At 39.8% G+C, this 14,864-nt stretch overlaps 2 protein-coding genes and 1 non-coding gene across 4 annotated transcripts in view; 2 read left to right on the top strand and 1 right to left on the bottom strand.

Annotated features, from left to right (window-relative positions):
- Positions 1 to 11,091, bottom strand: part of LOC105465609 (ectonucleotide pyrophosphatase/phosphodiesterase 3) — a 100,296-nt gene extending 89,205 nt beyond the window's left edge. The window contains exons 1-3 of one of the 2 annotated variants that reach the window (XM_011714141.2): positions 10,949 to 11,091; positions 9,212 to 9,439; positions 5,097 to 5,172 (exon numbers count right to left, since the gene is read on the bottom strand). In XM_011714141.2, the coding sequence (XP_011712443.2) occupies positions 5,097 to 5,172; positions 9,212 to 9,289 (154 nt within the window). In that variant the 5' untranslated portion in view covers positions 9,290 to 9,439; positions 10,949 to 11,091. The remainder of the gene's footprint in view (positions 1 to 5,096; positions 5,173 to 9,211; positions 9,440 to 10,948) is intronic. The other variant, XM_011714142.2, reaches the window with a different exon arrangement.
- Positions 24 to 1,261, top strand: LOC105490742 (heterogeneous nuclear ribonucleoprotein A1 like 2). The gene is given in 2 exon segments (XM_024795726.2): positions 24 to 1,006; positions 1,009 to 1,261. Coding segments are annotated over 2 exon segments (1,068 nt in total). The 5' UTR covers positions 24 to 67; the 3' UTR covers positions 1,138 to 1,261.
- Positions 3,654 to 3,795, top strand: LOC139363527 (U4 spliceosomal RNA). Its single transcript, XR_011624145.1, has one exon. It is a non-coding gene; the product is annotated as a U4 spliceosomal RNA (small nuclear RNA).
- Positions 11,092 to 14,864: the final 3,773 nt, after the last annotated feature.

The raw sequence follows: 14,864 nt of genomic DNA, 5'->3' as shown, positions 1-14,864 counted from the left end.
TAAGAAGATAAAGGCCCGTGGACGCTGCCGAAGAAGCATCGTTAAAGTCTCTCTTCTCCCTGCCGTCATGTCTAAGTCAGAGTCTCCTAAAGAGCCCGAACAGCTGAGGAAGCTCTTCATTGGAGGGTTGAGCTTTGAAACAACCGATGAGAGCCTGAGGAGCCATTTTGAGCAATGGGGAACGCTCACGGACTGTGTGGTAATGAGAGATCCAAACACCAAGCGTTCCAGGGGCTTTGGGTTTGTCACACATGCCACTGTGGAGGAGGTGGATGCAGCTATGAATGCAAGGCCACACAAGGTGGACGGAAGAGTTGTGGAACCAAAGAGAGCTGTCTCAAGAGAAGATTCTCAAAGACCAGGTGCCCACTTAACTGTGAAAAAGATATTTGTTGGTAGCATTAAAGAAGACAGCGAAGAACATCACCTAAGAGATTATTTTGAACAGTATGGGAAAATTGAAGTGATTGAAATCATGACTGACCGAGGCAGTGGCAAGAAAAGGGGCTTTGCCTTTGTAACCTTTGACGACCATGACTCCATGGATAAGATTGTCATTCAGAAATACCATACTGTGAATGGCCACAACTGTGAAGTTAGGAAAGCCCTGTCAAAGCAAGAGATGGCTAGTGCTTCATCCAGCCAAAGAGGTCGAAGTGGTTCTGGAAACTTTGGTGGTGGTCGTGGAGGTGGTTTCGGTGGGAATGACAACTTCGGTCGTGGAGGAAACTTCAGTGGTCGTGGTGGCTTTGGTGGCAGCCGTGGTGGTGGTGGATATGGTGGCAGTGGGGATGGCTATAATGGATTTGGTAATGATGGAAGCAATTTTGGAGGTGGTGGAAGCTACAATGATTTTGGCAATTACAACAATCAGTCTTCAAATTTTGGACCCATGAAGGGAGGAAATTTTGGAGGCAGAAGCTCTGGCCCCTATGGCGGTGGAGGTCAATACTTTGCAAAACCACGAAACCAAGGTGGCTATGGCGGTTCCAGCAGCAGCAGTAGCTGTGGCAGTGGCAGAAGATTTTAATTAGGAAACAAAGCTTAGCTGGAGAGGAGAGCCAGAGAAGTGACAGGGAAGCTACAGGTTACAACAGATATGTGAACTCAGCCAAGCACAGTGGTGGCAGGGCCTAGCTGCTACAAAGAAGACATGTTTTAGACAAATACTCATGTGTATGGGCAAAAAACTCGAGGACTGTGTTTGTGACTAATTGTATAACAGGTTATTTTAGTTTCTGTTCTGTGGAAAGTGTAAAGCATTCCAACAAAGGGTTTTAATGTAGATTTTTTTTTTTTTTTTGCACCCATGCTGTTGATTGCTAAATGTAATAGTCTGATTGTGACGCTGAATAAATGTCTTTTTTTAAAAAAAAAAAAAAAAGAAGATAAAAACCCTAACTTCCTGAAACTTCATTCCTTGGTCTATGGCAAAGTACTTATCATACAGGTTTGTAAGGGAACCTGCAGTATTTATGTGGTGGTGAGGAACTAAAGCCAATTTGGGTATTCAGCACCAGGAGAGAGCATAGGTTGGTTGGCAAGTTGGGTACATGCCAAAAAGTAGCACACAGTAGAAGCATAAGAACAGATGTATGCATGACAATTCTGATGGGTCTCAAAAAGTGCTCAATGAAAAACTAGAAAAAAAAATGTAGATTTAGATATATCACAACCATTTACATAGATGGTCTTTATGTTTTTTCATACGCTCTCCTCTTACCAAACCTTTCTGCACTTGGTTTCTAGAATACATTAGTCACCTGGCTTTCCTCTCACATTCCTGGCTGCTCCTTCCTAGTCTTCTTTGCTTTTCCCCTTCACCTTCCCAATTCTTTAAGGTTGTTCTACCCCAGTGTCATGGTTTAAATCCCACATATGTTGACAAGCACCACAGTATATGCCCAGGCAGGACTTCACCTCTAAAGCCAGCCTCATATGTCCAACTACATTCTTGACTTCTGCACTTGGACGTCCAATAGAATTAGCAAATTTAACAGGTCCAAAACTGAGCCCCTGATTTTTCTCCCCAAATCAGCTCCTTCTACAATCTGCCCCAACTCAATTATGGAAATTTATATTTCCAGATGTTCAAGCAAAAATTCTGGGGTCATTCTTGACCTCTCTTTCTTACTCCAAATCCAGTCTTTCAATAAAATCTATCTACCCCATTAAAATAGATCCAGAATCCAAATACTTCTTACCAGCTACAATGCTACTGCCCTGGTTTAAGACATAAGGCTTGCCCAGATTATTGGAATAATCTCCTGATTGGTCTCTCTACTTTTGCTCTCACTCTACCATCTATTCATAACAGAGTAGCCCTAGGGATTCTATTAAAAAGCAAACCAGAGCATATCATTCCTCTGCCCAAATCGTGCAATCAGTTCTTGTCACATTCAGAATGAAAGCTGAAGACCAGGGTTTGACATACTAACCTTTACTTGATCGGGCTCCTCTTTATTTAATAGGTCTCATTTTATGACCACCTCTCTGTAGTGTTTTTAGTTCTAGTTCATAGCCTCTTTATTATTCCTTAAAGGGAACATGCCAGGCAAGCTCCTGCCTTTGGTCTTTGCACTTCATAGTCCTTCTGACCTGGAATGTTTCTCCCCAACAGTCCCTATGTTTCTGTCTCACTTGCTTCAGTCATTACTCAAAAATTATTTCATACACACACACACACACACACACACACGACCCTGATTCCTTCTTTTGGGCTTTACTTATTTCTTAGCAGTTTATCTTATTATATAAAATATTTTTATTTATATTTTTACTGTCTGTCTTGCATGCTAAAATATAAACTCCTGGAAGGATTTTGTCTCTTGTCTTCACCACTTTATCTCCAGTAATTGTAATAATACCAAGTATATAATGTTCAATCAAAAAATATGTGTAGTCATGACAGTAAGTCTGTAAGAACATGCACAGATTTTAAAACTCACATTAGAAAAAAAATACATAATGCCTATGGAAGGTGAGTTAACTGGAGTGGAAAATGGTGAAAATGACTCCGGGTTGGGGTTTAGGAGAATAGATGCAGTGGAAAAATGAGTAGTAAACAGGATGACTATGTTAAGGATGCTGGCAAAAAGAGGCTGGAGTTAATTACCAATGCCCTGCCGGGGAGAGGGAAGAGAGTGCTGCCACATAGGGCTGATCAACTCAGATGAAAGGAAGAGGACAAGGAAAAATGACTCTGGGAAGCCAGCCAATGGGTGTACTAAAGTGAATGAAAGAGCTGGAACAAAAGGAGGTTTTGTTCAGACATTAGATATGCCTTTTGCAATCAATTTATGTGATTTAGGGGGTAAAATAGCCAAGAAATGATGCCCATTTGTGTGTACTAACGTCAAAACAATACCACTGAAATGGCCTGTCAACATTTCTTTGATCAAGGAATGGCACCATGGCCCAGAAACACAACAGCCAAGTGACCAAGGGAAGATAGTAATCTTCCAGCAATTATTCAACTTTTCAGTTCTACTGTGCTCCTAGGTCATATTAGGGAAACTGAGTATTTCTCAAGTAGATACATGACTGGAAAGCTGCCAGTTAACCTTACTGAGGCTTCCTAATGCTGCAGCAATGAGACTTACTCCACTGGAGTCACACTAGAAGGTTTTAGTCAAATTTAAAAAGGGGTCCAGAGCTTTGTGCAGTGGCAGTATAGTAGCCAATGAGGTTTATTTGAGGTATGATTATTGCTCATAAAATTTTTAAGAAGACAAAAATGGGGTGAGGGTGCTGGGCACAGTGTCTCACACCAGCAATCCCAATGCTTCAAGAAGCCAAGGTGGGAGGATCATTTGCATCCAGGAGTTTGAGACCAGCCTGAACAACATAGTGAGACCCCATGTCTACACAAAAATAAAAAATTAACCAGGTGTGGTAGTGCATGCCTGTATACCAGGGACTTGAGGGGCTGAGGTGGGAGGATCACTTGAGCCCAGGAGATGGAGGCTGTGGTAAGCCGTGATCACGCCACTGCACTCAGCCTGAGCAACAAAGTGAGACCTTGTCTCAAAAAACAAACAACAGAAAGGGAGGGACGTGAATGATCTAGCAACTGGCCTTATACTTCACCTTAGTAAAAGTAATAAAATAATATGTAAAAAGATTATAGGTAATTCTTTTTATATTGTCATTTGTAAGTGGTGCATTTACTATTCATAATAATGAAATACAGCAAAAGGAATGTGAGGTATTTTTATATTTGGGGACATATTTCTCCTGTTTTTCTTTGCTTCTTATGAGAAACAAATTTTTTGAAGATATTATTATGCACTACTTTTCAAAAATTTGGCACTGCCCAATCAAGAACCAAGAGATTTTAAAGGTAGAACAGCTCTAGCATGGTGTCAAGGCACAGGGTAGTGGCAGGAGGTCATGAGAATGAAGCAACAAAGACTTTCAAGACTAAGTGGCTAGATACTTCGTCATCAGATATTGAAAATGACAGTGGGAGCAGAATGAAAAGCCTGCGATCCACTTACCAAAGTCCATTATAAAGATGAAGAAGGGCCGGGCATGGCGACTCACACCTGTAATCCTATCACTTTGGGAAGCTGAAGTGGTTGGATCACTTGAGCCCAGGAGTTCGAGACCAGCCTAGGCAACATAGTGAAGCCCCATCTCTACCAAAACTGCAAAAATTAGCCGGGTGTGGTGGCACCCACCTGTGGTCCCAGCTACTTGGGAAGCTCAAGTATGGGAGGATCACCTGAGGGCAGGGAGGAGCTGCAGTGAGCCGAGATTGTGCCACTACACTCTAGCCTAAAAGGCAGAGTGAGACCCTGCCAAAAAAAAAAAAAAAAAGGGGGGGGGGTGGAGAAAGGTAAGAGAAAAACACACTGGAATGATAAGGAATCTCAAATGAGCAGGGTGAAAAAGTAAAGTCCAGAAAGTACAGTGAGCAATGCCAACCACAGATGTGGGCTCCAGATAAGTAGAGTGCAGAGTGGGAGATGTCTAGGAGCAGAATGCTGCATGGAGGACAGAGGAGGCTTGGGATGGGAGATACATTTTAACGAATTAAGGCCCGAAGAGAGAAGAAATAAGGGAATGCTCAGAGAAAAGACTGAGGGGTATACCTTGCTTTTCCAGTTTCCTGAGTCCAAGCCCCAAGCCTAATCCAAGTGACATGATCACCAACAAAGCAAGAAGAACCTATTGCAAAAAAGAAAAAGTAGCTTTTATAATGTTTTAAAAAATTACACAGATACAAATAACCACCCTTTCTCAGTATTCTCTCTAAGTACCTGCAGCATGCTAGTTATGCCAGATACCAGATCCAACAATGATCTAGTATCTGGCCTAACTAGAGGTATAGTATTTTATTTAATGCTTGAAAATAAGAAAGAATATTTTGGAAGAATTTAAAGATACCAATTATTACAGATCTTCAAATTCAAACACATTTACCATTCAAATGCAATGAACTTAACTGCAAATTGAGTTAAAGTTAAGAATTAAAACCATAAAACCATTTTTCTGGGCCTTTTTTTTTAAACCAGGCACCCATTTGTAGATCGTTTATTGAAAATAATTCCAGAATTATTAAATCCTTAACTGCCTCATTCTAAGGGAGCAGGGCTTTTTTTTTTTCTACTCTATCACAGGATGATGATAATATTTAACATGCATAAAAATATATTGTCCAAATAGTTAACTGGCAAATGATCTGCTTTGGTCTTCCACTCATACAAACCTGTTAGGTAATTTGGAAACTGCCTGACCAAAGATTGTTTGTGTCATTCATTATCACTCTGCTGACAAAGCCCTTTGGTGTAACGAACTTCATGCTATGATTAGATTAAACTCTGATACAATTAAAGAGAATTCTTCTAGCTGCCCTCTTTGATCTTACATGAAGTCCAGAGATAAGTATGCTGGATGACAGGGCTTGAATACTGTGTGTTGTCATGAAGAATGGCAAAAGGACACACAATCAAATTACTTAGGGAAGTATTTTACAATAACCTTTGTTATAGTTTCAGACACACACACACAAAACTTTCACAAAAGAAAAAATCAGATTTTGCTTAGGTAATTAAGAACTACATGATTTTTTTTTTTTTTTTTTTTTTTTTTTTTTTTTGAGGGTTGATTTCATTCTGAAAGTCAACTGGAAAATTAACACATCTAATGTTTACAATGGAAGTGAGTTCAACCATTGGGGAAGCTATGTTAAAATACTAAGAAAACAATTCTTACGTGAAGTCTCAAAGTTAGCCCAAGGGTCAGTGACCTTTCAGTATGTATTCATTCAGTGGAGAGGATGGAGGGAAAAAAATGAACATAAATATTTACTAAATAACACCATTAGCAGTTTATCCCTTGTCATGGTGCTTAGAAGACACAGGCGACTGAAACTAGAGTTACTACAAAAGAGAAAAACAACATTGGGGAACTCCTTCTGCTAAACCCCACACGTCATAGACTTACATATTAACATATTTTGGTTTACACCTTATCTTTGGTACTTTGGCTGTTCTAACTTGCTAGAAAAATCAACAACATCTAGCTGTTCTTAAGATTCTTTAAAACTTCACAATGTTTAATGTTAGAATCTGTTTCTTCATGATTTTGTATTTGTTCCATATATTTGTGGCTTGTTTTCTACATTATTCTGTGAGCTCCTTGAGAGTAAAAGGCTTATTATTATTATTATTATTTAGAGTTGGAGGTCTCACTATGTTGACCAGGCTGGTGTGGAACTCCTGGCCTCAAGCGATCGTCTTATCTTGGCCTCCTAAAGTGCTGGGATTATAGGCACTAGCCACTGTGCTGTGCCTAAGAAGTCTATTTTTAAGCCTTTATAATCGTTTAGTATAAATATGTAATTCCAAAAAATCTTCATGATATTGGGGTGCACATATATCTAAAATGATGTTACGGTGGTGAACAAAGTGGGGAGAATACTCTGAATGTCAAAAACCACTGAGAACACATCATTTGGCTTTAACTGGGCTAAACAAAGAGTGCTAGAAACACAGCAGATACCTTCAAAATGTTTAAATGAAACTTTAGTAAAAGTTTGAAGACATCAGGGTACTTTTGAAACAATGATTTAAAAATATTGAACTTCATTATATACTCAAAAACCACTAGAAAGATACAAAGAAGGGAAATTAATGATGCACAAATTTTGCTGTGGAAGATTTTATAATGTCCTGAATTGATAAGCTAGGATAAATATAATAAACATGCTTAAAGTCCTAGCTACTCAGAAGGCTGAGATGGGAAGATCATTTGAGCCCAAGTTGGAGCCCGAGTTGCTACAGTGAGCTATGAACATGCCACTGTCTTCCAGCCTGGGCAACAGAGAAAGAATGTGTCTCCAAAAAAAAAAAAAAAACAAAACAAACAAACAAACAAAATATATATATATATTAGCATAACAGCTGTAAAGAATACTCTGAAATTGAAATTCCCAGAAGGATAAAGAATAACTGGAATATATTCAGGATTTATTTTGTTACTGGGCTTAATACTTACACACATTATTTTACGTTGTTTTATTTACTTCTTGAAACAATTCTGGAGAGACAGAGAATAGTGGTGACCTTAAAGTGTGGGATACAGGGAAAAACTGCAGCAAGATAGGTGTGAAAAAATAATGCAATTAGTTTTGGTATAAGGTACTGAGTCAGGAGTCAGGAAGCAGGCATTTGAAACAGGCTAGTGCACTGGGGCACACGCATAGTCCCCAGCTACGCAAGAGGCTGAGTGGGAGGATCGCTTGAGCCCAGGGTTCAGGAACAGCCTGCGCAACATAGCGAGACCCAGTCTCTAAAAATATACATATTAACAAAACAATAACATCTTTTAAAAAAAGAAATTGTGTGACAGAGACTGGGCAAAAAGTTGGAGCTAGTGGATTACTTGGAATTCTTGGCTGGGTATATGACTCTTAAAACCACTAGAAGCCAGGTGCAGTGGTTCATTCCTTTAGTCCCAGCACTTTGGGAGGCCAAGGTAGGTGGATCACTTGATCCAGAAGTTTGAGACCAGCCTGGGAAACATGGTGAAACCCAGTCTCCACAAAAAAAAAAAAAAAAAAAAAAAAAAAAAGAAAAAAAGAAAAGAAAAGAAAAAGAAAACTCACAAAAACTTAGCTGAGCCTTGTAGCATGTACTCAGGAGGCTGAGGCAGGAGGATCACCTGAGCTGGGAAACAGAGGTTGCAGAGAGTTGAGATCCCAACGGAGGGAGACCTTATCTCAAAAATAAAATAAAAATTAAAAAGACTATTAGAGAACATGAGATTTCTTAAGAGATCTTAGATAGGGTTTAGTGAAGCTTGTGTTGTAATTTTCATGAGAATAGAGAAATTGTTGGCTAAGAATGCAGAAAAAGAAAAAGTCACAAAAAATGAAAATGTCAGTGTCATGGTGGAAGAAGCAAGGGGAGAGAATAATTCAGAATGAGAAAGTACCAGGCAGTTATTGTTGTTATGAACATTCAAGTGGACAAAGGATGAGGAGGACTGACTTTTGAGTCGGGGACTTAGTACAGGAGAAACAAAGCTGGAGCACGAAGGAATGGTTGGGGGCTGAGAAAACTGAAGCAATGAAATGAGTTCTCTTTTCCCCAAAAGTTTGATGGTGAAGGGAAAAGAGAGAGTAATAAAATCAAGGAAATGGATAAGCATATTTCTGGAGTAAAAAGAAAAAGAAAAAAATTTTTAAATTAAGAAAAATAAAGAAAAAAGAAAAAATCAAGGAATTTTTTTGGGGGGGCTGAGGAATGGTGGCAGGAGATCTTACCACATAAAAGGACAAGAAAGAGAAAATAGGCAAAAGAGACTATCTCTAGGAGTGAGGTAAAATAGGATAAAATTGTTGGTTCAGTAAATAATAGGACATGATTATTTTAATTTTTCACTTTCTTGTCTTAAAATACTCATGCCATAAAAAAGTGATTGAGAGGTAGTTATAATCATGCAAAAAATCAGTATCACAAAGCATTCTGTCATGGATTCCAACTTCTGAGGTTAATGAAATGTTACCTTGTTGTTACTCAAATTTCTTGTAAAATATGATTTAATATATTAATTTGCATTAGAGTTTTCATAAGGGATAATACTTAATACAGTTACTTAAAAGTTTACATTTTAATAGCAACACAAAGCAATGTAAATGGGAAATCATACTTTTAACATTTGTCACAAAACTGGAAAGACTAAAAATAAGAATTGTACTTACAATGCAAGCTATTTTATATTTCTTAAGAGTGTTCTTCTTAACAGGTTGTTCTGTTGCTAAAGTCAACATAGATTCCATTATCCTGGTAGCTGCATAGACCTGTTTTATCAGAATGCGGTAGTGCTCCTTCTTTCGTCTAGTCTGGCAAAGATAAACTGTATGAGTTACATAGCTGTGCTTGACTTTTAACTGTTTAGGAACATCACAGCTCTTCAGTGACTGGGCAATCTGGAGAGAGGAAAAATGTAGTAATAATAGTGTGAAAAGATTCAAGTTCCTTTCTAGTATATTGCAGACAACTGCTCCTTTTTTCCTTATAACTTTTACTAAATACTAGTCAAGACATATATAACAAGAATAATGCAATCATCAAATTTTAATACAATCTGATCTTCTGTTTTCTTTAAAAATAACCCCAAACAAAAAGCCTTGTCACAGAAATTTTAGACTTTCTGGTTTTCTATAAACTTCACAGCAGTTGAAAATCAATATAGCAAAACGTGCTTTGACTATAGTAGAAATTCTGAAACCCTACTGAACCAATATAAAGTACATAGCTCTGTGATAATTATGCCTTGCTTTTTACAGTGTTCGCAATTTGACAAGTTTGTATACACATTAGCTCAAGTCAAACTTAACAATATCCCTTATAAACATTTTATTCTTGTTTTTAGGTGAGCACATTAAGGCTCAAAGTTACTTATTTACTAGGTGCCAGAACTAGAACTGATACCCAAGACTTCTAACTCCCCAAATCCAAGCAATTTTCACTAATCAATTTAAATTCACTATTTTCTTATTTATCTAGACTGGTGCATCCTAGCAAGTGTACTCCATGCTGAAAAGGGGTTACAGTTTTGTGACGAAAGAAGCTAAATTAATAATTGTGTTGGCCAAAGAGAATTTTAGCAAATAGTGGATGCTAAGCTCTTCTACTTTCAGTGACCCTAAGGCAGTCATTCTCAAATTGTGATTCCATGGAACATGAGTTCTATAATAACCCCCTTGATTAAATAAAGCTTGAGTACTCTTCTCTAATGAAAAGATTATCAGAATCCTGTAGACTGCAGCACACCCTTTGGAAAACAGTACTCTAACTAAACTCTTCCAACCCTAAAAGCAGTGAGAAAAAAAAATATGAAAAGAATGCATTCCAATATAAATACAATGACTGCGTCACTACTCTAACTAAACATGTCTGAAACATGGGATTTACACACTATTTCTGAAAATCATGGGGAAGAGGATTGCTTGAGTCCAGGAATTTGAGACCAGCTGGGGCAACATAGGGAGAATCTGTCTCTACAACAACAACAACAAAAATTAGCCAGGCATGGTGGCGCATGCCAATAGTCCCAGCTACTGGGGAGGCTGAGGTGTGAGGATCCCTTGAGGCCAGAGTTTGAGGCTGCAGTGAGCCATGACAGATACACAAACAAGCAGAGACAGATTTCAGACAAAGACAAGAGGGGGTGGGTACACTCAGGCAGAACAGATTCAAAACCCACTCAAAACTGATCTTAACCAAATGCAAAGTGGATATATAAGCGAGCCCTATTGGCAGTACCAGGCAAACGGCTTAACAAACCCAGATAGGAAAATAATAGGCTCCTGGTATACAATCTGGTTTTACCCTTTGAGCGTGTCCACCCTGATCTCCGTTATTCCGGGTAGGGAGAGGGACGTGTGGTTTTGCGCATGGGATAGCCCTCAGGAGGGTCCCCAGGAAAGCCTCACCCGGCAGCTGCTGGGAATCTCCTGACGACTGTCTTGTCACAAGGAGTGTGAGTATTCCTTCATTATCTTCTCATGCTTCAAGGCCGGGGAAGACCTGGGCAAGAATCTTGGTGGGCCTTTGTTACTCGTTCCAGCTTTTGTGTAAGGGCAGTGGCTCTCTCAGTCTTTAATATTTAACCTAACCATTCAGTCAGTGCTGAAACAGTTGTTATGGAGGCCTGCCTGTTTGTGAGACCCGGCCTGCCACATGATCATGCCACTGAACTCCAGCCCGAGAGACAGAGTGAGGCCCTGTAACAAAAAATAAAAAATAGCCAGTTGTGGTGGCTCACACCTGTAATCCCAACACGTTGGGTGTCTGAGGCAGGAGGATTGCTTGAGTCCAGGAATTGGAGACCAGCCTGGGCAACAAGGTAAAATCCTGTCTCTATTAAAAATTCAAAAAATTGGCCAGGTGTGGTGGCACATGCCTATAGTACCAGCTACTCCGGAGGCTGAGGTGGGATGATCACTTGAGGCCAGGAAATCGAGATGATGCCACTACACTCCAGCCTGGGCAACAAGAGTGAGACCCTGTCTCAAAAATATAAAAAAATGAAAAAATAAAAATAAATAAAAAATAAATCAGCAGCACAAGAGCCACTTTTCCTTTCTGGCATTATGGGTTTGTGCTCGTCTTTTCCATCACTCCCTTGATTCAGTAGACCCCCCACTTCACCAATTCCACCTATATCCCTAACCAGCAAAAGCATCAGCATTAGTTGTTGATACAGAAGGAATTCATTTTAGAACTAGAAGATGCCATAAAGACAACCAAATCCAGGTTCTTGCAGATTTCTTTCCGGGAACCACATGGAGTATCATGTGTTTAAAAATCATAATAAAAAAACATTTGAATAATGTGGGCACCTGACTCTCCAGACTGGATGAACTAGAAGTACTCAGAGAAGTTTGAGTTTTTTTTTTTCTTTCTTTTTAATTTTTTATTTTTCTAATTCTGAAGCCCAGGCTCCACTTCAGTTTAATGATCTTATGTAGTTTTGACTAAGGCAGCAGTAGTTTTAAAATATCCCAGCCGGGCATGGTGGCTCACACCTGTAATCCCAGCACTTTGGAAGGCTGAGACGGGAGGATCACCTGGGTCAGGAGTTCGAGACCAGCCTTGCCAACATGGTGAAAACCGATGTCTGCTAAAAATACAAAACTTAGCCATGCATGGTGGCTCACACCTGTAATCCCAGCACTTTGGAAGGCTGAGACGGGAGGATCACCTGGGTCAGGAGTTTGAGACCAGCCTTGCCAACATGGTGAAAACCGATGTCTGCTAAAAATACAAAACTTAGCCATGCATGGTGGCTCACACCTGTAATCCCAGCACTTTAGAAGGCTGAGACAGGCAGATCACATGGAGTCAGGAGTTCGAGACCAGCCTGGCCAACATGGCGAAACCCCATCTCTACTAAAAATACAAAAATTAGCCAGGCCCATGGTGGCACGTGCCTCTAATCCCAGGTACTTGGGAGGCTGAAGCTTGAGAATCGCTGGCACCTGGGAAGCGGAGGTTGCAGTGATCCAAGATCATGCCACTGCATTCCAGCTTGGGCAACAGAGTGAGACTGTCTCAAAATAAATAAATAAACAAACAAACAAATAAATAAATATCCCTCTTAGTGATTTGATATGTAGCTCAGGGCAGTCTAAACACTTTACATTCAAATTCTTTTCTGCAAACATTCTGTCATTATTCTCATCAGATGTTCAGATTTTATAGATAAGGTCAGAGGACCACCAAAGGGACTTGGTCACTTATGTACGATTCTTTTAGTTAGTGATATCTCGGAAGTGAAATGCCACCAGTTCCTTCTTCAGAGTATTTTGCTGTTGAATCATACCTATTTTTTAAAAACAAAGACCAAACCTATGTCATAATTTGTCTCAAATTTAGGGGATTCCTAGGATCTGTGGCTTTTATCTAATCATTTGTTATGTGCCTTCCATTTTTATGGGTTTCTGGGTTCTGATTGCTTACTTGCACTCATGGCAGTGCGCTGACTCTACCTTACCTTCAGTTGCTAGGAATCCTACTTTTCCTTCCTGCTGTGATGATTAGTTGTGTGTGTCAACTTGGCTAGGCCACGGTATCCTGTTATTTAATCAAACACTAATCTAGGGTGATGTTGTGATGATATTTTGTAGATGTGGTAAAAACTACAATTAATTGACTTTAAAAAAGGAAATTGTCTTCAATAACGTGAGTGCACTTCATCCAATCAGCTGAAGTCCTTACAAGCAAAAACAGGCTTACCAGAGAAAAAATTCATTCCCAAAACAGCAGCATTAGCCTGAGTTGCCAGTCTGCCAGCCTGCCCTATCCTACAGATTTTGGACATTCTCCACTGCCACAATCAGGTGAGCTTGGGTTTCAGAATTAGAAAAATTAAAAATTCGTGTGGTATACCCTCAACTTCACCAATTCCATCTATAGGCCTAACCAGTGAAAGCACCAGCATTAGTTGCTGAGCTTAACCTGGTTCTTTCAATCTAGGCTAAAGTCCAATGCACTATCCATTGCACCACAGAGCTTGCTCTTAACCTGGTTCTGACACTCCAGTTGCCCTTTCAGATGCTTCTTCCTGGTATTCTCCAAAATGTAACTTGATTCTATACCAGTTTTGTACACCAAGTATATTAGTCCATTTTCACAGTGCTATAAAGAACTACCTGAGACTGGGTAATTTATAAAGAAAAGAGCTTTAATTGACTCACAGTTCCCCATGGCTGGGGAGGCCTCAGGCAACTTACAATCATGGTGGAAAGCAAAAGAGAAGTAAGAACCTTCTTTACATGGTGGCAGGAGAAAGAAGAGAATGTGTGCATAGGAGGTACTGTCAAACACTTATAAAACCATCAGATCTCATGAAAATTGACTATCATGAGAACAGCATGGGGGACACCACCCCCAGAATCCAACCTCTTCCCTTCCTCAACATGTGGAGATTACAATTCAAGATTAGATTTGGGTGGGGACACAAAGCCTAACCATATCACCAAGGTACTACTGACTCTTACTCTGTATCTTTACTAAGTAGTTCCTTATGTCCTACACTGCCAGAATTTCACTTCTCTCTTCCTTCATCCTCATCCCTCATCCCTTTTCTTTTTTTTTAATTAAAAAAAATTGTGGGTACATAGTAAGTGTATCGCCATCCTCTTTCAACCCTGAAAAACACGCCAAAAAAATCCTAGATGGGGAAGTCAGGGGGCCTCTGATAAAGGCTTAGCTTGTAGGTGACTGTCTCTGTTACAAATTAATTGATTCTGGACATTGAATTCTTCATTTTTCAGAATTATCAGAGATTATTAGATTATCTCTAAGTCACTAAATTTTGGATGTGATCATAGGGACACATCCTAGTCCTTCAGGTCCTGAGATGAATAAACCTTAAGGAATCTACCTATGTATAATACAAGTAGGCATAGTGAAAATGGTTGGCAATGCATTTTCAGCTATAACAATTCCTCTAAATGAACTCTAAACCCCAACCTCTTTTGAGTCTTTCAAGTTCTAGAAACTTATTCCTGGCTGGATGCAGTGGCTCATACCTGTAATCCCAGCACTTTGGGAGGCTGAGGCAGGAGGATCACCAGTTTTGGGAGGCTGAGGCAGGAGGATCTCAAACTGGCTCAAAGGCCAGTTTGAGATCCACCAGGGCAACATAGTGAGACCCTGTCTCTACAAAAAATGAAAAATAAAAAGTTATCCAGGAGTTATGGTGCATGCCTGTAGTCCTGGCTACTCAGGAGGCTGAGGTGGGAGGATGTGGTCAGGATTGCTTGAGCCCAGGAGTTTGGGGCTGTAATGAGCTATAATGGCACCACTGCATTCCAGCATGAGCAGCAGAGTAAGACCACCATC

This window comes from Macaca nemestrina, chromosome 5 (assembly GCF_043159975.1).
Source record: "Macaca nemestrina isolate mMacNem1 chromosome 5, mMacNem.hap1, whole genome shotgun sequence".
NCBI lineage: Eukaryota > Metazoa > Chordata > Mammalia > Primates > Cercopithecidae > Macaca > Macaca nemestrina.
This window is presented reverse-complemented; position numbering and strand designations above follow the sequence as displayed.